Source organism: Carassius auratus, chromosome 15 (genome assembly GCF_003368295.1).
Source record: "Carassius auratus strain Wakin chromosome 15, ASM336829v1, whole genome shotgun sequence".
NCBI classification, from domain to species: domain Eukaryota; kingdom Metazoa; phylum Chordata; class Actinopteri; order Cypriniformes; family Cyprinidae; genus Carassius; species Carassius auratus.
Window position 1 is genome coordinate 5,878,765 of NC_039257.1, and position 23,998 is coordinate 5,902,762.

A 23,998-nucleotide genomic window follows, 5' to 3' on the forward strand; every position below is an offset into this window, starting at 1 on the left:
TTGTGCAAAACCATTGTTTCCTGGAAGAGGGCAGTAACTTATTTGGACTTGAAAGAATGGAAAACCACAATCTCAGCCTTAATCAGCCATGTACATTTTCCTAAATCAGACAATAATTATTTTCATCTGTTTGCACTTTGTTATCAGAATTAGCTCTACACCACATCGTATGTATTTAGGACTCAGCGGCCACACACTTACCCAGAGTGGAGGCTTTTTTTTTTTTTTTTTGAGGAGATACAGATTTGGAAGCACTGGTACCTGAAGACCACCCCTAATGTTTTGTTTAAACAGGTCACAAATATTCAGTTGAGTCAAACTTATTATGACAAAATATTACTTGTGAATTGAATTAGAATTGTGTGGTTTGATGAGTGCATTTTCAATAGGTTTGTTTTAAACGTCATATAGGCTAACGGTTTCTCATGTTAGATATTTTATTAATATTAACATATTGTCAAAATAAATATATCAAGACCATTTCTACAGTTTATTAGCTCTATTAAAACCCACACAGGTTCAATGGTATTACATCGCCCTCTTGTGGATTCAAAAGACTAATGTTCACATAACTACATAAATTTGACATATTCCCATTTTCACAACATAAGGAAAAAAACAATTATTTTGGTAAACCATAATAACATATATATATTATTTTATATAATTTAAATATAAGATAAAAAATATGACAAAGAAAAAGCTGCCAGGTAGGAATGTTACTCTGTGCTAGGTAATGACCTTGTTTAAACTTCACTGATTTACAAATAATTTGAATGAATTTCCTCTACATTAGGAAGCATTCAGAATGTCATCTATATAGTGTAGCCCTGACCAGCAGGCCACAGGGAAATTACCCTTCTTATCCAGCCCTGGCAAGACTCCCAGCTAATCTCCCCAGTGCTGTGGAAATGGGCACAAAGCATGACCACTCTGCTTCCTCTGCTTCCGATGACTAATTATTCCAAAAACACTTGAGGACAGCTATAAAGTGTGCCACATAGGCCAAGGTGGCAGGGATTTAGAAAATGCAGAATGCCAAAAGTTATCTAAAACCAATTTTGTCTACTCCTCAAGAAACACTGTCATCCTCATCCTTACAGGTCTGTGTTTCTCTTAAAAAAGCATTGACTATGACCATGGCGCTAATTGCAGTTTCTTACTTCCTCCTTGAGCTTGCTAATTCACATTTCTGCAAAAATAGAACAGGTTGGCCTACTATTGTGCTGCAGGCAGCTATTTTTACCCCCAAAAAAGAAAAAAGAAAAATGTAAATCAAGTAAATGTACAGTAATGGCCTATTCATACCCAGGACAAAAACAATACGGATAAAAAAATCGATATAAGCTATGTAATAACAGAATCCAAAGCACAACAATAACAACACAGCGTAATGACATTGTTGGAATTAATGGTGTGGACGCTAATATTATCGTTCTTGTGGTGAACGCATTATGTGTAGACGCTGAAGTGAAGTGGTTTCAATTTGGCTTAGTGTCTGCTCAGCTTCTCTCAGTCAAGGTCAACCATCAACACAAATCTCATCACAAACCAATGTTCTCTCATTGCCCTTGCGCATTTTCTCTACTTTAGTTTGTCTTTTGTTCCCAAACAAATAAACTCATATTTGGCCCTTTTATACATTCTTTTCTGATTGGTCCATGAACAATTATGCATGATAAGTGTTGTGGTTGTGATGACCTTGGGGTAATAGCCAAATGCCAATCCTTTCTAAATGAACACATTTCCAGACATTATTTTCAGAATACAGGATTGACATTAATCAGAAAGGACGCAGGTTAACGTGGTCAGTGTTAGTTTGCTGCAACTTGCAGCTGTTGTATTCCTATTTCACAAGTCTTTATTTATTTTGAGCTCACCGGAGAACCTTGTAACTTCACAATACCTCTGCTGGCAGTATGAACGGAGGGAGAACAAATACATCCTGACAACTTTCAGTTCAGTTTAATTATTGAGCAAGTGAAGAGACACGGTGTCTCCAGTAGATTCACTCATCAAGCAAATGCACACAGACACAGACTAACAGTGGGAAATGGCATGATCGAGAAGATAATAAATCCATAACTGATTTCCCGTAAGGTAAAAAACAGTCATGTTCTCATCATCACATCCAGTCAGCTCTAATTAGGAGAAACAGAGCATAATCAAATTGTAATGATAAATGTCCATTACAGAAAGCTAAGACAGACATATTTAGCACTGTAGTCACACAATTCTAGTCATAAATCATTTGTTAAGTGTTATTTGGTGATTGCATCATATGTAATTTCCCATTAAAACCAGCAGATTAATTGCACAAAGATGTGTACATAAAAAATAACATTTAACTGCAGGAAGACAAAAGATGTTACTTCATGAGAACTAGTCATGTGTTAACATAATGCACACTCAAGAACAGACCTCAAATAACCTTTTCCTTGGTCAACTTTTACAATCAAAGTGGGTAAAATGATAGTAATTTTGGTGAAGTCCAGTCAGCAAAGCACATCTCTCAATGTGGATGAAAGTTAGCTGGTTAAATCTGGTACAGTGCAGTAACGTTTATGTTAAATATTATATATGGTCCCTTTCCAAATAAATAAATAAATAAAAGGTACACAACAGTTTCCATTTTAAATGTTAAAAAGGAAAAGGGCCCCATTCCCATATGGAGGTTATAAATACTTAAATGTGTATCCCACAGCAAAGTAAAAAATAAAAAACATCATGAATACATAAGTAAAATAAAGCAGTAAGCATTAACTGAACAACATAAAATGTATAATACAACACTCGCATGATAACTGATCTTAAAATATTAAGAAATGTAATCAAAGTAAAAAAATACTAAATGCAACATGCAGTTTTTTATATATATTATAAGGTGCCTATAGTTTATACTTACAGTATTTTGCTGTAAATTGGTAACTGTATTGTGTATTATATATATTTTACATAATAATTGTGCTGTTTATGTAAAATTAAAGTGTTGTTTTTTTTACCACAATATGTCACTTAGTTCATTGATATGTCTTACTAGGCTATACTTAGCATTTTATTCTTATTCTTATTTTAAATAAGTAACATTTTAATTAAATATGGAAAGCATTTGTAACTACAACCCAAACGTCAATATTATTGCAAAGTTAATTTATACAACAAAACCTGAATATTGTTAAATTATGCATCAAATTCTATAACGCAATAAAAATCGTATATCGTCGTAATCGTATCATTATTGCCATTTAACATAAGATGCAATAGGAAAATAAATCATATTATATTCCTAATACTTTTTAAATGAAACGTAAGTTCATCAGTCGCCCATTTTAAAAAAGCAAAGTCAGAGCAGAAGAAGGTCATTCATTCGCACTGCTGTGCTGTGTTGGGACGGTCTGCATAGTGCATTAGAAACAGCTTCTTTCAGTTAATACATCTAACGTTAATTGAATCCGGCGAAGCAGTCTGTCCGTGTAAACTATCCGTGAAGGCACGAGACGTTTGTCTTCGTGACGTTGTTGTGTCCATCAGGGGTCCAGAAGAACACATAATAGATGGCTAAGAAGAAAGCTGCGATTGAAACACACAGAAAGTAAGCGATGCCCATCGCCACTTTCACCCAGATCTTCGTGGCTCTGTTGGCGTGTTTCACCCTCTGGTCTCCGGGGTAACTCGGTCTCCGCTCCGCTCCTCCGTTTGTCCTGACGGTGCTGACGGGTTTGTCTCCTCTCATTCTGAGATGACGGATCTGTCTGGTACTTCCAGGCGGTCGGTGTGTGTTTAGAGAGGTCTGCTGCGAATCCCCTGATTCAGGTGACTGGAGTCCTGCACTTCTGATAAGAGAGTGATCCTGCACCATCAGCGTGTTTCTCATGTTTCAGAGATGCACACTAGTTTTAATTGAACGCTGGGCGGAGTTTGCCGTTCTTCACCATTGGTGGGTCTCACCTCTTATGGAACATATTCTTCTATATTATGCAAAGACTTTTTGCAGATATTAGGATTCGGTAATACCTTATTATCCAGATAAAATGTTATTAGGATATTTATCAGACTTGGAAAAAAACAGTTTTGTAAAGAAAATGATTAAAAGGCAGAACTAGCTTTGTTAAATTACATTTTATTTTCATACTGACAACTAAAATAAATTAGTAAATTGAACTGTCTTTAGATGTACAAATGTTTTAATAAGTTACTTTGGAAAATGTTTAGTACTAGTTTTAAAAGGAAAACAGTTGTGTCATTAATTACTCACCCTCTTGTTGCACTAAACCCATAAGTCCTTTGTTTATATTTGGAACACAAATTAAGATATTTTTGATGAAATCTGAAAGCTTTCTGGCCCTGCATAGAGAGCAATGCAACATTCAAGGCCCAGAAAGGTAGTAGGCTAAGGACATCATTATAATAGTCCATGTGACATCAGTGATTCAACCATAATTTTATGAAGCTTCAGGAATACTTTTTGTGCACAAAGAAAACAAAAATAATTTTATTCAACAATTTCTTCTCTTTCGTGTTAGTCACTCACGAGAGTACCACGATGCATGCACTGCGGCTTGTTTACAAGTAGAAGACAACGCACACTGTACATAAAAGTCTTCGTAAACATGTCTGAAGATTTTGACAGAGGATGACTTGCAATATTTATACTGTGTAGCTTTGTTAAGCAAACAATAACTTTACGCAAAGAAAATTAATAAAATATATTTACTTTTTTTTAATGTAAAAAGTATGTATCTTATAGGTTATGAATCATCAGTGCCAACACATTAATTTGTATAATTTCTTTTTTCTAAATCAGTATACCAGTAACATTAAAAACTGCTTATTGGAAGAAACAAAGTGCATGATTACCCTGGTCTTACAACAACATCCTGAGCCAAATATCAAATAATACATAAGGCAAGGATGTCATTTATTTGATATGACAGCTTACAAAGTACAGAAACTGATGCACTGCCTGCTTACTGTTTACACATCATAATACAGTGATAAAAGCAACCAAGAGATATCTCCAGTAAGCTTAAAAAAAGAAAAAAGAATTGCATGTAGTCTTAGAAGAAAACTTTGAAGGAAAATCCTACAAACACTTCAGTATCATGCTACGTGCACTTCTGAAAAGCCAAACCAAACCTCCTACACGAGGCAAACCAAATTATATATAAATTTTCTACCCAAACAGGAAGACATTTCATCTGCAAGGAGATGCAGTTAGTACAATAAATCACAAATGTCATGATTCTTTCTGCTCCGTGAACTCAAAATAAAAAACAGGGATACACAATGCACATGTGAAGAGAGAGCAAGCACTCACACGAAAGCACTGGAATGTCGGTCAGTCTAAAAGACATATACATATTGCAAGTTTTCAAGCTCCTGCTCAATTCATTCTTATTCAGGAACATACAAATATACCTTGGATAAATGCATAAGATTACTAAAACATGATGCATGAACAAAACATTACAAAAATGGTCAATAAACCAATATTAGATTTGATAGCAATAAGGTACACAATCTCTGCTGCCCCAATTGTCTAGTTTTCCTCATTCAAACTCTTTACAATTTACCATGATTTTATCTTTGGTCGGTGAGCACAACATTTTTCTAGGGCACCAATCATTTATAACAAAATTGAAATCCACAGCTCATCTTTATGGATATAATATTAAAATATAATAATTTCAAAATTAGCCCTGATTTAAAAAAAAAAAAAAAAAGTAATGCCCTAGTTTAAAAAAAAAAATGCAAAAAGTGAAGCATGCCTGTCTTAGAAATAAACACATCTTAATAGTTTCCTTATTGACCGTCAAAGCTAAATTTGAGCTCAGATATCAAAAATCCGAGTGCTGTTGTGCCTAAAACTTAGTATCCTTGTGATCTTGGGGGGTTTGAACAACTTTGGGGTTACAGACACTTCCACTGCTCCACTGTAAAAAAATAATATATATAAATTCTTATGGTTCGAGTATAACATGCTTTACAGATGAATCCCAGGGTAAACGTAAGAAAAGAACAGCAGCTTAGCTCCACAACAGCATAGAGTCCCAACCAATGAGGAATAATTAAACAATATAGTGAGTTGTTTGGATGAAGCATTGACAGGGATCCAAAGATGCCCCCTCGACCCCTTTAATTTACAGTCAACAGTCGTCCATTACACCTGATGTCTTCTCTTTCCTCCGCTTACCTCCTATTCCAGTTTGTGAAGCACCGAGTTCACCTGCATTTAGTCCTCAGCCTGTTAACATATATAAAGCAGTCAGAATGAAAAGATCAACATGAAAACACCCAGTATGAGTGATGAAATGAACTGTAAACCACCATTTCAGTTTTTTTGTTTAACAAAAACAGCAAAAAACACGTACTGTTTCATAGTAGTGTCTCCTAATGTGAAACGCGAAGACGAGAAGTACATTTGATTTTCGCAGGGTTTCATTACTGCTTTGATCTGAAATTTGACTGCAGTTTCCTCATAAAAGCATTTTTAGCAATAAAAATAGTTTCCTCCTGGTAAACAGGCTAAATGTAGTGGAGTAATCAAATTAAAGGAAATACTAGAATCTTGTTATTGAGCCATTAGAGCTTTGTTTAATTGTTAATATTTCCAGTGGACAATGGAAATCGGAATGAGGGAACTAGCAAGAAATTACATCCACTCATTAGTTGCTAATGAGCAGTTAGTCGCATAATAAACTGGTATGATGTAATGGTAATAAGCAGGAGCAGGTGGAGAAGGACAGGAATCCCAAATGACTGAGTGACAGGGTTGGGCCTTTGGCAATGGAGTGGATACGACGTCAAACATTCACGAAACAAAGGAAGGGAAAGGGAGACATTCAAATGTAACAAGCAGCACAACATTTATTCGCCATTCCAGCATTATGCCAAATGTCAACAGTATAAACTACAAATTCATCACTTGTATAAGTAAAAATCCTACAGTGACAGAATACTTTGTACAGAATAAGGTGCAGTCACATCAGTGATATTTCGGCAAAATTTCACAGGAACTAAAGGTCCATTGTCTGTTGTTAACAGTGCAGTGATGTATGATGAAACACGCACACTAAAGCTATTTTCTTAAATCAAGTCAAGCAGCATGCTTTGGTCAACATGGAAAATTTGGATGACCGACTTAAACCCATTGTGCAATTTGTGGGGAAATACCTTGCCTTCAAATTAAATTCCAGATTGCATGGATTCCTACTGAAATTACTGGATTTGCCTGCGAAGATTTGCTGAACGGTGAATGTGACCGCACCTCAAAAGGGCAATAAAAAAAAAGGGAGAGAATTCAAATTTCAGACTTTAGAAAAAAACTAAATGATGAGGATAAAGGCCACCAATTTCATTTTTCTTTTTATAATGTTTGGCTAGGCTTTTTTTTTGTTTAGATTTTCCTTTGCTTTGTAACCGAATGAGACACTGGGTTCCCATTTCTTGTAATCAAAGAATTTCTATAACATTTCCAGTTGTTCACTGGATAAGGAATCTTAAAAATTATTGTACTGATATTACAGTGGATTATTTAAGCCACCATATACCCATCCAAACACGTCACGGGACAAATCTTTTATTCAAAATTTGTAAAAAGACTTAACTCTAGCTGATGAAATCCTTTTAATCATTGCATAACTAGAAGATTACGGAAACATTTCCATGATTTTTTTTTTTACATTTCCTGATATTTCCAGGTTTTCTAAAACTGCAGAAACCCTGATCATTTCAGAGGGCCTTTTTTTTAGTCTATGTGAATAAACAATGGGTTTTATTTGCAAAAACTACCCTCATTATGTTTCAGCTATGTATCAGCTATGTTTCCATCCAAAGATGCGAATTTGACTTATGCACAAAACTGGAACAAAACATTTGCAAATAAAGCACCGTTTCCATCCAATGAGTCAAAGAGAATAAAATCATCACTTCCTGATAAACTGGCACTAAATATCAATCAGAAAAGTAGGAGATGCCATAAATAGAATAATAACTTGCGCCTCAAAGCAAGCAGATAAAACAATAAATGTTGTCATTGCTTTCGGAGGTGGATGCCTGCTGATTGGGAACGCAGTTGTGTAAGACAATTATACAGACTTTCTTTGATGACATTTAAAAAATGTTTCAGATGCTGTGGAATGAGATCTGTCTGCAGGCTAGTCAAGTTATCTTGTCCAATCGTGCAAACTCACACAACTTTTTTGATGTTAAACGCGTTCCATTATAGTTTATGCACATCTTTTAGTGGATAAAAAGTTTATTCTACTCAATTGTGCACATAAGTCTTTTTTAAGCACATTTTTTTAATTTATGCAAATCTTAGCATTTCCATCCAGTGTTTTTTCATGCGATATTACAAAATGCACATTAAAAAAAGGTGGATGGAAACATAGCTATCTGAACTCTGGTGTACATTCATTCTGTGTGGCTTGATAAACATTTCATACATGATGAAGATTAAAATGAGATGAAATCTAATAAGATGCCATACAGTCTCAGGAACCACATTAGGTTTACCCTGTGTAATTCATCTCTGGAAGCTGCTGTGGGAGAAAAGCCAAACAGATTTCCCCTAAATGATTATGATCCTAAACAGCATTTAAATGGGATCCTGTTGGGATGAAGTTATAGATCACGTTCAGTGACGTTTGCGGTCCACACACTCAAAAATGGAACAAAAATGGAACAAAAATCAAAACAACACTTATTTGCTCAAGCAGTTTGTGACATGCATGAAAGGGGGAAAAGCCAAAACCCATATCCAAACATGTCATCCAGGGAAAGGTGTGAAATCAAAGAGGTGCATAAACGACAATGAGGGGGATCCAGGAGCACAGTAAACGTGGGATATTAGTTGTGCTGGAGGAGGTGTGCAAGGTTCACAGTGGAGAATCACAGCCAGTGTGAAGCTGCAGACAGAAGCAGTCAGTCCCAGAGGAGGGGAGGACTGTCATAGCCTGAGGAGCTGCATTCCCATTTGTCAAAGACGATAGAGACAAGCCCAATAGCAGACGCCATCTCATGCCATGAGACAGATGGACACGGGAACATAAAGGAGACATGAGTAGTGTAGTGAACAGGGAGGGAGAGACAGAGAGACCAGAAAGACTGAAGTGCGCGGAGAAAAGGGGAGGACGTTGGTTAGTTGTTAGAAGTCAGCTGAAGTAAGGGACCTCTTTCGAAAAGCCACAGTCTCAAAGCTGGTAATAAGAACAGCACCTGAGGACGGCTGATCTGCAGAATCCACTGCCATATCCTCCACAACCTTCGTTTCAGGCTGACTCTGATCCGGCTCTACAACAGGGGCGTCGCTTTCCTCTGAACAAGAGGATAAACAGGATATGCAGGAGAGTATAATTAATGACTCATTTGGAGGAAACCATAAATCAAACTGTGTGTATTAATGGATTGTTTTGACTTACTGCTCAGGTTGGCGCTGTCTGGGGTGGGCGCCACTACGGGATCTGCTGTGTCATGGCTGCTCGAGGTGGTTGTGTCGGCAGATTCAGCTGGTACATGCTCCTTTGGGGTTTCACAGGAAGCTGACACCACCGCTAAATGTGAAAAGACAATTAAGATTCACTGCTAAGATACCAAAGTTTTTCATCTAATATTTATATTACACACATATATCACACATGCATGGAACTGACTGCCCTACTAAAAGGCTCCACTAGGTGGCAACACTAACAGTTGGGTTGTTGCTTGCAAAAACTAGTAGAAGTAGTAAGAATCAGAAAAAGTAAATTGCATCGCTTGACGTGCATTCCGGTTTATAAGCGTCTTTGCATTGACTTTGTATGTAACATACTTACGCAAATTATTAATTTAGCTTTTGGTGTGCACAGGCCAGACATTTAAATGCTAGAATGCTTCACCATGTGTGAGACGTAATGGCAGATGGAAAATGAAGCACACTCCAGACCTTGCTAAGTGTCATAAAGCACCGCTAAAAAGAGAAACAGTGAAGTACTAAATAAAGACCATAATTATTCCACCTGTAGATGTAATTTCTTTGATTTCTGGTTCTTCTGGCTGGCTGGGGGTGGTCGTCATGTTAGATTCAGCCGGGTTGCTCTTGGGTTGAGCTGGACTGCTTTCAGTGCTGCTGGGCCTCAGAGGGCTCTCACCCAGACTGCTCTTAGGAGAAAGCATCTCCATTTCTTCACCCCAGTCTGATACTGGCTGGTGGCTGTCCAGTGGGGAGAAAGGGCTGAGGGGTTTAGGTCCCTCTGGTGTACTGAGGGTCTCCTGTGGGGAAGGGATGTGGACTTTGGGTCTTGGGGTACGTTGTCCTTTTGGGCTGGGAGTAGAAGGTGCAGGAGATATAGGGGTCTTTTCTGTTGGTTTAGCATCTTTTGAGTCTTCCCCGCCATCCGCTTTTTCATCCTCTTCTGCATCTTCCTCTTCACCATCGCTAGCATCCTCCCACTCATCATCATCTTCTTCAGCAAGGCCTTCTTCATCAGTCTTCTGCACAGCAGGAGAAGGACAGGAACAATTGAAACACACACTAATTAAAAGCAACCTTCATTAATAAGGCTCTTCAAAAGAACTCTTATTACCATGTTACTCAGAACCTAATAAGTATTTTCAGGCCACTTACCTTCACTGACAACGGAGCCTTGAGGTTGTCATCCTTGTTCTCATCTTCCTTCTCTTTGACCTTCTCTTCATCCTTCTCCTTCTCCTTCTCTTGCTCCTCCTTTCTTCCTTTCTCCTCTTCATTTTCTCCTTCCCACCGGTTATCATGCATGCTTTAGGAAGGAAGTATACAGTCTAGAATGATAATTTCTCAACCATTCTGATCTGATCACAAGCAGATGCTGGAAACCACATATAATGTAGTCAGAAACACATGAGCACTTTGTAGTGGAAACGCTATCCGCCCTGAGCACCACCTACTCGCTGCCCGCTCAGTGAACATATGATCATTCTGAGACACAATGTGAGAACAGTGATTTAAATGTCGTTTTGTACCAAACACACAAATGTACTCCTTACACTTTTCATTTGCTTCCATTCCTGCTAACCCCAGTAACATATGTCATCTCTTTCAGATGCATTTGAAATGAATGTTATATCAGGTGGAAATAATAATGCATCCAAATACTTGTGATCAGATCACAGAAAATGCATCTTACTACCAGGTTGAAACTGGACCAAGGTTTGGATAATACAACTTAAGCCTAGTGGCTACTAGAAGGACAAACTCTTTAATGGGGCCATCCCAAATGGTGCAACTATGGGTCACCTGCCTAAATGAGACATTTAAGTTAGACCATACTACGTTTTAACACTGGAATGAAAAAATGGTCTAGTTAAGCCATAATTAGACCACTAGGACACTAATGGCCCTTCAGGATCAGTCTGAACAACCCCTGCTCTAGAAGCAATGGTGGTGTGGATAATTTTCACAGTGCAAATGACTATTGCATACCTGTAGCTTTTGCCTTGACCGCGACCCCTGCCTCGTCCACGGCCTCCTTGTCTGGGTTTGCCCTGTCCCAAGAAATCCCCAATGGTTGGTGCCTTAGGTGGCCTCTTGTTGTCTTCTGCATAAGAGAGATTACAGCAATATTTATCTTTGAAGGGTGATGTGGGGCTGAGCAAGACCTTGGAAAACAGTTCTGTGTCTGAAATCTGTGGTGGATTAGAGATGACCCTGGGCTCAAAATAACAGATGGCCCCCTGTCATTCTGATGGATTGCCCCTCTATGCATCACTCTTCGGGATGAGAGGAAGGGAATGGATGAGAGGAAGGGAATGGATGAGAAAGACATGCAAATGTGCCCTTGATTTGACAGCACTGTGATGAGACTTGACTTGAACTTTGTGAGGTAGATACTGGGTTTGTGAAGCACTCAAAGCCCAGACATCAGCAAATAAGCACGTGTCAAAAGCTGCAAGACGTTCTTTGATGCAAAAGAGGTACTTAGGTTTGTTATGAGTGACAGCTTTTGAAAAACAATATTTTAGAGAAAAACGTAATGTAAAAGTCACAATGTTAAGGAAAGAGTGATGTTAGTTAGAGGATTGCGCCTTAGCTGGGCAATGTCGTTTGAGTAGAAGCCAATTGTAATGCTACAATCCTGAACATAACACAACACTTCTCACAGTGCAGATCTAAAAATGATAACACATCGTTTTTGATTAGGATTGTACTCAGAAGTGCCCAAATGAAAGCACCAAAGAGAAACGTGCTGATGTTCTCATTTAAAACATCCCAGAGGACGCAGGGCCTCTTTTTTTACGACAAATGTTAAAAAGTTTCAGACCAGTTCTGTGACAAAAATATGATTTATATTATATATTATAAATCATAAATTACATTATTGTACAAAATAAAGCAAAAATAAATGATAAATAATAAAAAAATATAAAGAATATATAGATATACAGTATATATAGAATATAAAGCTTAATATACATTTTTAGTTTTTGATATTGGGACGAGTTAAAAATGAAATCAGTTGCCTTTGAAGGAAACTACAGACCTTAAAGCATCTCCTATCTGTTATTTGCAAAAATACCTTTTTTTCTACACTATTTAAGATTTTCTTAAAATCTATGAATAATTTTGAGACAATTTAATTATTTTTTGATCCACAAATACCTTGGCGGAAAACTATGGTGATGCTAAAAGAACATTAAGATGAAGAACGTTTTACAGACTTATTTACCACTAATTAGCCTAAACTAAAGTGTCCAGAAGCCTGTTGCAAAAAACCCGGGTGCCCAGGTAAGTTTTTGTTTAGTTTGAGCAAACTCTTTTTTTTTATGGCAAATGAAAGTTTCAGAGGCAGAGTGTAAATGTGATTGACACAAGGTGAGGATGTATTTCATTTTTTTAAAAGGTCATTTAAGTCAAGGATGCAAGGAGTTGCCGGGTGCATGCTTCCTGGTCATTTTGAAGAAAACAAGTTTGATATAATGGCTGGGCAACTGGCAGAAAGCAATGATGAGGAAATGTTATCTCAGCTATCCAGCGACATGCATTTTAGACAATAGATAATCCAATCAGACACACACTCCCCACTGTATCTTATTATGGAGAAGTGGAAAGCAATTAGAAAATATCAGCGCAGTAACAGCTGTTGGCTTGCACTCAGACTAGGGCCAATGTGAAGCAGGGCAAAGAGACAATCACCACACACACACACAGACAGACACAGACACAGTCCCATGCCTTACGCTGACCTGAAGGTCCACTGCGTTGCTGTACATGGGCATTGCGCCCCCTAGCTGCTGAGAAACCACAGCACAAAACATCACCAAAGAGCCACAAACACAGGTTTTACAAAGCAGAAGTGTAATAAATGTGTACATGTAACTACTCTATGCTTTTATTGGAGTATTATAGTCTATTGGCTGGCTGTATGAAGTAATAGAAACTGTAAAATTGTGGGGTGACATTCATGTTTTGTGTAGAACCGGTGTCAGGTGGTCAGTGTGATGGGTGTGGAAGTATTTGTGTGTGATTTACCTCTCCTGTTGCTTTGTTCTTGTGTGCCCTCTGCAGCCACAGCTGGGTCCTCCTTGAACCTGTGAAAACGCCACAGGGTCACTGGTCATCTCATTCTCACCCTGTCAGCATGAATTACTCCTAGACACTGAGTATTTATCGGCTTCTCTTTTAAACACTCAGACAGAAACAAAATCCTTACAGCTGACATTAAAGGGATAATTCTACTCAAAATAAAAATCCTGTCAACATTTGTCATTCATGATATTGTTCTGATGAACACAAAAAGAGAAATGTACTGGCCTCTCTTTGCCATATAGTGAAAGTGCAGTAGTTATGTCTACTTTTGTGTTCTACAGAAGAAATTAAGTCATATGGGATTTGAACCAAATGAGGGTGAGCAAAATGACAGAATACATTTTTTTATGAACTAGCCCTTTAAGGATTCCATAGCTATATGGCATAATCTTGCCACAATAGTGACCATTTATATCTTTGATACTCACATCGTATCTGTTTTCTGGGCATCCCACTCTCGTCTCCACTGGCCAGTGGCATTACGGTGACGAGCCAGCCGTTCTTCGTCAATCTGCTCTCGCTCCTTTTTCCAGTGGAGATATTCGGCTCTTTCTCGACCAGTCATGGACAGAGTCATATCCACTGAACCTCTACCGCTTGGCCTACGATTCTGTTATGAGATTAAAAAGAGAGAAGGAAAGTTTGAAAGTATTAATAATATGCGAGTTTCTACCATTACACTACCATTGAAAGGTGTGGGGTTGGTATGATTTTAACACTAAAATCAGCCAAATTCTGAAATATGACTACAATTTAACAATTTAAAATCCTTGAGAAATCATTTTATTGTGCTGATTTGGTGCTTCAAACTTTTCTTAACATTAATAATGTTAAACACAGTTCTTCTTTTTGTGGAATTTCTTTTTAGGATTATTTGAAAAATGAAATCAAAGAGGTCAATCTGCTTAGTACCGTCCATTCTTTCTCAACCTCTGCACCAGTCTTCACATTGTCAAAGTCAACACCACCCCAATTGCGCACATGTCGTCGGCTTCCCTCCTTGCGGTCAGTTTCTGGTATGGGCCCACTACGCCGTGGGTCATCAAGGAAGTTTCTGATGGGTTTCTTCTCTCCATCAGCCTGCAAAAAAATACATTTCAAGTGTGTATGTGCGCATGTTTCACATTGGAACTGGAATGATATAATAAAAAAGAGAAACTTGGGTTGACCAAAACATACCCTTTGACCTCTCTCATATTCAGCAATCTTTTCCATTTCTTCATTCATCTTCTCTATGTTCTGTCTTCTTTTTTCCTCCCACTCCTGAGAAATTGGAAATCAATTATGATGCTAGTGTTTAAAAAGTAAATCTGCGTTGCGGTTTCAAAGATCTAAAATATGAAAAAATTATGTCTAAAATTTTAGAAAGAGTCATGTCTGCTCAATTGTGGTCCTTCCTGCAAAAAAATTATATCTATGAAGAATTTCACAGCACAGAAACTGCACTTGTTAAAATTACAAATGACTTGCTTCTTGCGTCAGATCAAGGTTGCATCTCATTGCTAGTTTTACTTGATCTTAGTACTGCGTTCGACACATATCATGACATACTCATAGATCGATTACAAAACTATACCGGTATTAAAGGGCAGGTGGTTTTAGGTGGCAAGATGGTTTAGATTCCACCTTTTTGATTGCAATCACTTTGTCTATTTAAATGGGGAATCATCTCAATTAAATCCAGTAAAGTATGGAGTGTCACAAGGATCTGTCCTAGGCCCTCTGCTATTTTCGAAATACTTGTTGCCCCTCTGTAATGTTATTAGAAAATACAGGATTAGTTTCCATTGTACAGTAATGCTGATGATACTCAACTATATATTTCAATAAGACCAGATGAAACTTCTAAATGATCTAAGCTAACAGAGTGTGTTAGAAACATAAAAGACTGGATGACCAATCATTCTCTCCTATTAAATTTGGATAAGACAGAGATATTACTTATTGGACCAAAAACAATCCACAGAATCTCTTGGATTACAATTTGCATCTAGAGCGATTTACTGTTACTTCCTCTACAGTTAAAAATGTGGGTGTTATATTAGACAACAACTTGTCTTTTGAAAATCATATTTCCCATGTTATAAAAACAGCATTCTTCTATCTTAGAAACACTGCCAAGTTACGGAACATGCTACATGTTTCGTGATGCAGAAAAGCTAGTTCATGTATTCATGACTAGACTGGACTACTGTAATTGCGCTGCTAGGGTGTTGCCCTGCATCTTCAATAAACAAGCTACAGGTAGTCCAAATTGCAGCAGCTAGGGTCCTTACCAAGTCAAGAAAATATGAGCATATTACTCCAATTTTACATTCTCTGCACTTGCTACCTATTAGGTTCCGTATCAGTTACAAAACATTACTACTTACATTTAAGGCCCTAAATGGTTTAGCTCCTGTGTACCTAACTAGTCTTCTAACACAATACAATCCATCCTGCTCCATAAGTTGCAAAACTCTGGACTTTTGGTAGTACTCAGGATAGCAAAGTCCACTAAAGGAGGTAGAGCTTTTTCACATTTGACTCCCAAATTCTGGAATAGCCTTCCTGATCACGTTCAGGGTTCAGACATACTCTCTTTGTTTAAATCTAGATTAAAGACATCTCTTTAGCCAAGCATTCACATAATGCATCTCATAACCTTGTCCTTGAGCTAAATCTGATCAAATGCACATTTTCATTATTTTGCTTGGGTTGAACACACAAATTTTTTATTTTACTTAGCTGGAACAGAAGCTATGCTAATTTTTCTCTATTAACTTCTCTGTAACTAGGAATTACACAAGTTTCAGTCTGGATCCAGCCCTTACAAAGACTTGAGGTAACTGAACACCTGAGAACAGATGATGCCAAGTTTGCCAACCCTCCATAGGGCCTCAGATGATGCCAACCCTCAGACAACATACAAAACTGCCAAATTTTGCATTACTTGATTTTAACCGTACATTTCTGCAATATGGACATCAACTTGAGATAGTAACCACTGATAAGCTATTACAAAATAAAATGTACAAACTAAAATTTTCTGTAAAGCTGCTATGCAACAATTTGCATTGTGAAAAGCGCTATACAAATAAAATTGAATAGAATTGAATGTTTTGTCTTACAATGATACAACAGGCTTGAAGAAGCACTGCTGTGTACAAATAACTCATTTTGCAGACAGCGGCAAAGTGGGACTTGTGTTTTTTCTTTCTGTACGTTTTGTGTCAAACACACCTACAAATGACTTTGTAAGTAAATTAATGCACCACAACTATATTCTACAATATCTGAATTAGAAAAAGATTAAAATAGGCTACTGGTGACTGTCAATACTGACCTTTGATTTCCTGTCCGGGCCTGATCCTCCTTGAGTTCCACCTCCACCTCCACCTCTTCCTCCCCTCCGCCCTCCTCTAGAGGAGCGTTCACTTCGAGCTGGACCCTCTCCACCTTCATCATCCTGAGGCTGCCTTTCTGACCATAGTTCGCCTTTGTTTGAACGAGGCTCTCTTCTTCCACCGCGGTGGCCACCTCTGCTCATCCGACCCGATCCGGTTCTGTGGGGGGGGCTCTCACCATGAAGCTGACCAGACTCTTCTTCTTCTGGGCCCTGGTCACCACGATGAGCAGCTGGTTTCCTGTCATTCACAACACGCTTTTCCTAGAAAGGAAATATGAAGTTTAAGAGGTTTTTAGTCCAAGAGTAAAAATTAGGTTTCACTTTATTTTACGGTACGTGTACTTACATGTACTTATAGTGTACTAACAGTGTATTTATCTAAGAAAGTTCTGGTAATAAAAGGTAACTACATGGGGTAAGTTCAGGGTTAGTACCTAGTTATACATAGTTATTGTAATTACTATAATATGTACATAGCATGTACATGGGGAACAGGACAGTAAAATAAAGTGCTACCAAAGATTTATTTCATTCTGTTCCCAATGCAACATTTCCAGTTTCTATTATTAAGTTCAAGACAAGTATATGTTTTTCTTCATATAAATCTCTTTAGTCTAACACTGCGTTAGACATGTTACCATACCTACTTTTATTTATTTTTTTTTTTAAACTGGAAATCACGTTCTTTAAAGGGCAATGCCCATCGGTTTAGTTCAACAAGTATATTTGAAGAAAATGCCCTCACTTTGCCGTTACTGAAAAGCATGACCTTTCCAGACCACGATAGGAGGGTCTATCAAACCAGCGCGGGCCATCTGCGATCCACTGAAACTCTACAGGTATTGATTAAAATACTCTACAGCTTGTCTCATCCTTCCCCAGGTGGGAAATTAAAATCTTCAGAGCTGTGAGGAACAGGAGTGCTAATTAACTTCTACATGCTCTTGTTCTTTATAGGAGCTGATGCAAATCATTAGCGGTCTGAGATGATTCAAAATCAAACTTTAGTTAAGATCTATAGTATATAGTTATTAATATTAAATATTTACATTTACAGCAAGAGCAAAAAGTATCTAACAAACTGTTTATATATGTCTGTGAAGACAAATATAACTGTTCTTTGTAGGGGTGTGGAATATGTATTGTCCATGATAACATTACTGGCTTTTTTCATATTCCATTATTTTAGATCTCATAGCATTATGTATGTGATTACAATTGGACTGTAGATGCATTAATGCCACCTCTGAGCTGCATTAAACAGTCTGAGAAAGTATATTGAAATTTCACTTCAGATGCATTTTCCATGCCACCTCTGCATAGCAAACAAGGATTTTGTTGACACTTATTTTATTTACATGGTAACAGCCCTGTAGCGTCTTATTATTCTAATGGAATTGATCAATTAAATATAAGAATGTGACATAAATGATGATGCACACTGCACACATTTAATAAGGTTAGGGGGAAACAATATCTTATGAAGGTAAAAATGACCCTGTAAAACAGTTCAACCTGCATTTCTAAAGGGTTTCTGCACAAGACACCTGATATTAAAGACATTCCTTTTTTTTTTTTTTTGCAAAACCAATTATGATAGTGACATATAATGGTTTATAATGGTAAAATGCCATTCTATGAAAATATTCTGCCATCTGTTTTTACCCCAGCAGGTTTGGACAAATCAACTGTCACTGTGAAGCTTTCCTTTTCCGTCTTTCTCCGTTCAGACTCAGGCTCATGAGGGCGGGCTTTGCGAGTTGTCGTCACAGCGATGCCCTCCTGTTCAGCCTTTTTCTTATCTTCCTGTATTTCCTGGTGACACAAGAGTAGACAAGCAAGCTGAATTAATTAATAAAACTGACCAAGATAAAAGCCTTGAATCTGATCATTTCAAGGACTGAATACCTGTACAATGAATAATACTTCAAGGAAAATTTAATAATTACTAGCAGTACACCAAATAAACAAACAGGCAGAGTGGCATTTTGTTTGGATCAAATTACAGCACTCAATTTCACCTGATATCTCTTGACCAAAGCTTCATTCTTCTTCCTTAGAGCTTCAATTCTTTTGTCCAGCTCTGCGTCTTTCTCCTCCTTAGTCTTTAGATCCACCACAGCAGACTGACCAAGAGAGAAAAAGAGACAGGTGAAAAAAAAAAAAAAAGAGCACACATATTATATTACAGTTTTAACACATTTGGTATACGCGTTGACAAATTTTAGACCAGATCTGACCTCTTGGTCTGTGAACAATTTGACTAGGAATGCTAAATGATAATATTTAACATAAAATAAACACAATTACCCATAAAAGGTATCTGAAATGTCTAAAAAAAAAATTATATCTGGACCCCCCAGTTTTTTAATCTTGACATGAACCATAACAGAATGATGATAGCAAGCCTCACCATAGCTGGAAGCCTGTCCTAAAGCAAAAGGTGGAGAGCTGAAGAAATCCCTGAACCTAAACGAGAAGACACAAGAATGCAATGAGAGCAAAAACATTTTTTCCTCCTCGATGTAATTGCATGCTTGATCACGCGACCAGAACTATTTAAATAACACAATAGGAGAGGTTGCCATTATCATAAACCCGTCTTATGAACACAGACTATATAAAGCCGTGCATAAGCGTATTAGTGAGAACACAACACTATGAACAAGAGAGCCGAGCGTTTGAATACATTGACAGAGCGTGTTTCCAATAAATGCTGTCTCTGAAACGAGTGTGAGAACTACTAACGTTACTATGTATCAATTTCATCAAAGAAGCTGCCAAGAGTCTTTGAGCCCGATTCATGAGACGAGCTCACGTAGCTTTTTGATTTGTTACGTGAAACAAAAAGGCAGTTCAAATAAAATATAGACATTCAATGAATGTCTGTTGAATATAGACAACTAAAACAATGTTTCAAAGCTTAACTGTTTTACCTCTGTCAAGTGCAGCGCCCCTAAATGTGGCTTGTAAGGTGCACTCGACCAACGGAGACCGAATATCACTCGATCTACTTCCGTTGACAACAGCTTCCACTTCCTGAATGGTTGTGAGCGACAGTAAGGGGATTTTAAAATAAAAGTCATTTCGTTTGTTGCCACAAATAGCTTGGACGTTAAAAGAGAAAACAATTAAAAACCAAAACCAAAAGAAAGGGCATAATTAAGTCAATCAATCTACACTTTCAAAAAATTACTAATAAAAATCTAAAACATACTTAACAAAATAACATCAGATCATGGTGCTTTATATATTTTAGGCTTAAAGCACCATCTGCTGGACACCGCTTTACATGTAAGAATTCTATGTGATCTATCTGCCTGTTTGATCTATGAAGAATCCACAAAATTACTGCACCTCACAGTTCACAATAAGCTGTCTGGATGTCTTCCTTGAGTTTTAAAGATTCACTACTAAAGGAAACTGCTTTTGAGACAAATACGCACACCGTCAAAGACTCTTTCAATGCTGTACCTTAAAATAAAATGTTTGGATTGCATGCGTCGCTTGTACAAAGCATGGCTTGTACAAAATAAACAATTATACAGATTTAGCATAATAACATTTCCTAGTAACCTAGTCATGTAAAAATCTAAAGCATGCCTTATATTTAAATGTATTTACAGAATAGTATGTTTAAATGCAGTCATTTTATATTTAAACAAAGCTCTAAATAAAACAAACAAGAACTAAAACAAGATAAATTATACATATACCTTCAACCATGTGAGCAGTCAAGAAAAAACCATACCATATAGTCAAAAGTACTATAATACAGACGCTGGAATTAAATGAAATAAAGAAATAAATATATACATTCCATAAATAAAGATGCTGTGATGTGATAATACAATGTTACATGCTTTTCCTTACTATATTTACTACCTTTAAGATAGGTAGATAGATAGATATAATGTTTTTTATAATTTCATTATGTAATGGCTATCTCAAGGACTCTTCTCAGTCAAATCAAGGGTCAAATAACCTAGGGCTTCACTGACCCCTGTCATGGTGTTTCTGCGCATGCTCACAACATCGAAGGTAAACAAAGAGGAAAGCGCGCACCCGGCCTCGGTCCTGCCCAAACATAAAACGCTGCTATTCTACCGGCCTTTCTGTCCGATCAAAACATGGATGTGGTATTTTCATGTCGAGCAAGTATTTATTATGACCAAGGCGGTAGGAAATACATGGAGGACTTAGTGACGATGAAGCAGGAGGATGAGCCGAGTGAAGATGAACTGGACGCCGCCGAACGTGGCGAGATCGCGGCACCAGCACAAGACCAAAACCCCGACGCTTCGATCCAAGACTCCATCCCCGGATCTATCACTGTAACTTATGTTCAAGATGATGAACCAAGCTCTACTCTTCAGCAGGCGTCGATGCCCTCCTCTCATCCGTCCAAAAACGCCCGTCGGCCGCGGGCTGTGGCTATGTTCGCCGTGTTCGACGGACACGGGGGTCCGGACGCCGCGCGCTTTGCTCGCAGCCATTTGTGGGACCACATTAAAAAACAAAGAGGCTTTTGGTCTGAAGACGACGAAGAGGTGTGCGCGGCTCTGCGAAAGGGATTCATCTCTTGTCACCATGCCATGTGGAAGAAATTACGTAAGTTATGAAATGAAATGTTACATATACACACGTTCTCGTTTAACTGCTGTGAGTTCTCTGCCATTTTATGGACGTGCAATGGAAAGAGTCAGGCAGCTGATCTTTTTGAACGAAGGTTGCAACATCAGATGCATCCCGCCAAAAGAAGTTGCACAACCACAGCAGGCCACACCAAACATCTAATACATATCTGAACTAGTGTGACAGCACATCAGATCAGAATAGTGATTTGCTACATCGTAGACACTTGCAATCTGACTTGGTTTGCTTAAAGGTGCAGATAGCCTTTTTTCTTTTAAAGAAATTAACGAATTTTTTAAAGAGGTATACAATTCAAACCTTTGTGAACTCACGTGAGAGGAATAACGTTAGTAGTTTTGTCATTCTTCTAAAATAAACCGTTTTCTGCACAGAGCGGGTCGCCCCCTTATGGAGAAGTGTATTGACAACATTTGAACTATAACACTATAATGCGTTTATGACGTGTTTATGTATAAACATAAAGGTCATCCAAACATCTAGACCAAGCAAACCAAAACAAACAGAAAAGACAATGCATTTAGATTAGGTGCTACATAGTACTGGAGATCAAGTTAGGACTGGCAGTTCTATTGACCAAATGTAAAACTCATCAGTATCTCATTGATTCTGCATTAAAAGCATGTTTTTCATTTATTCACCTTCATTTCAGATCTCTTGGACTTTCTTGCATTGAAGAAAGTGCAAGCAGAATGTCTCATGTCCTTGGACTCCATGCACTTTCATTGCAAAGAAAGAAAAACAAATTGGACATTTTGCCAGATATTAGCTTTTTTTCTTCCAAATGTATAACAGAATTTACATTTTTGTGTGAAAAATCAATTTTAAACAGAAAGGTTAATTAATAATCCCTGATCTGTTTTTGAAAACTGTATGGTCTGCTTTCTTTTAGCTGAATGGCCAAAGACGGTTACAGGACTTCCCAGCACTTCTGGTACAACCGCAAGTATTGTTGTAATACGACGTGATCGTATGTATGTTGCCCATGTTGGGGACTCGGCAGTGGTGCTGGGGGTGCAGGATCACCCCTCTGACGAGTTCATTCGAGCTGTAGAAATTACACAGGACCACAAACCTGAGCTTCCAAAGGAAAGGGAGAGAATAGAGGGGCTTGGCGGCAGGTGAGTAGTTCTAATAAAACAAGTAAGCTTACAGGTGTTAAACTGTATTCACACACTCTTGGTACCTTCTGCCTTTGGTAAGCAATATGTGGAGGCATGTACTAGTGATGCAGCTGAAAGAGATTATTTAGCAATTTGATTGTAGACTTTCTTGTTACATGCTTAGTTGGTTAACCTTCACAAGTAACCATTCTCATTCTTTTATTTAATGTCAACACTAATCAGGAAAACACAAAACGCTACCCGTTTCTTTCAGCCCTGTGTGTCCACAGTGATCTGACTGGTTTTTGTTTATGCACCCACAGCTTCAAAAGTGGGACAACATAGCCAAACATGTTCTGGCATTTGTCCTCATTATCATAATCTAAACACAAGCTTTCTTTGTCGTTTAGCCTAAAAGAACATAACAAGCATGTCAACATGATACAGACCAGCATCCACTGGCCTGTATCGTTTGTCTTGCCCCTTAAAACGTTTGGCTTAGGGCAAGGTTTAAACTCTAGTGAATACGTTTTCAGGCTTCAAGGTACAAGAGTTTTTGGTCAGCGTTTTTTTGTGCATTAAACTTTAACTATGATGAGACCCGGCACTGATCACTGTCACGTCTTCCCTCTAGTGTCATTAAAAAGTCTGGAGTCAATAGGGTGGTGTGGAAGAGACCCAGACTCACACACAATGGACCAGTAAGAAGGAGCACCGTCATCGATCAGATCCCATTTTTGGCTGTGGCCCGAGCTCTTGGTAAGAGGGTTATGTTATTTCATTACATAAGCTCGTTGCTGGTATTATTGGAAAAACAGTGATGTTGAGTGAGTTTCAACACATCCAACAAGTCAGCAGAGATTGTCTGTTGTTTTGCAAATTGCAACACACCACCATGATATTCTCTGTTCTTAAGCAATGACAAAAGGAATTTTGAATTGCACCATAGACTGTTTAGGTGTTGTGAGGGCCCGGGGCCAGTGTGAAAGACACTCAGGAAAGTTGATGGAATTGTCCATTTATCATGTTTGATCAAAACGTGATCAAAATGATGGTCATTGATGGTCAAAACATGTATAATGATGTCAACATGCTGTTTCTGCTGTATTTGTCCTAAATGTTAATCAAGCGACAGAATAAAAAGAGAGAATCAGTCACTGCTCCTGACTTAGATTTCACTGGTATGTAAAATGTTATAATTGAATGCACATTAATGTGTCTGCAGGTGACCTGTGGAGTTACGACTTCTACAGCGGAGAGTTTGTAGTGTCACCAGAGCCTGATACCGCTGTTATCAAGCTGGATTTGAAG

The 23,998-nt window shown here is 37.9% G+C and overlaps 2 protein-coding genes across 6 annotated transcripts; one reads left to right on the top strand and one right to left on the bottom strand.

The window, feature by feature from the left end:
* Positions 1-4,864: 4,864 nt before the first annotated feature.
* On the bottom strand, positions 4,865-20,486 carry LOC113114835 (coiled-coil domain-containing protein 9-like). Of its 5 annotated transcripts, XM_026281897.1 has the most exons (17): positions 19,868-20,482; positions 19,345-19,400; positions 18,953-19,057; positions 18,597-18,746; positions 16,869-17,192; positions 14,723-14,806; positions 14,456-14,623; positions 13,972-14,153; positions 13,487-13,545; positions 13,201-13,248; positions 11,441-11,555; positions 10,607-10,757; positions 9,999-10,473; positions 9,423-9,554; positions 9,220-9,318; positions 6,194-6,244; positions 4,865-5,933 (listed from the first exon to the last, which is right to left on the bottom strand). In XM_026281897.1, exons 2-16 carry the CDS (start codon positions 19,345-19,347, stop codon positions 6,240-6,242), a joined length of 2,100 nt encoding a protein of 699 aa, XP_026137682.1. In that variant the 5' UTR covers positions 19,348-19,400; positions 19,868-20,482; the 3' UTR covers positions 4,865-5,933; positions 6,194-6,239. The 5 variants fall into 5 exon arrangements, with proteins under 5 accessions (XP_026137682.1, XP_026137681.1, XP_026137679.1 ...); XM_026281896.1 differs by having other exon boundaries at positions 4,898-6,244; positions 19,868-20,481; XM_026281894.1 differs by lacking the exons at positions 4,865-5,933; positions 6,194-6,244 and having other exon boundaries at positions 7,395-9,318; positions 13,201-13,245; positions 19,868-20,486.
* Positions 20,487-20,998: 512 nt separating this feature from the next.
* On the top strand, positions 20,999-23,992 carry LOC113114862 (protein phosphatase 1D-like; the record flags this gene model as incomplete). Its single annotated transcript, XM_026281936.1, has 4 exons — positions 20,999-21,542; positions 22,477-22,705; positions 23,322-23,446; positions 23,913-23,992. Coding segments are annotated over exons 1-4 (915 nt in total), but the record flags the coding sequence as incomplete, so codon positions are not given.
* Between the last annotated feature and the right edge of the window lie 6 nt (positions 23,993-23,998).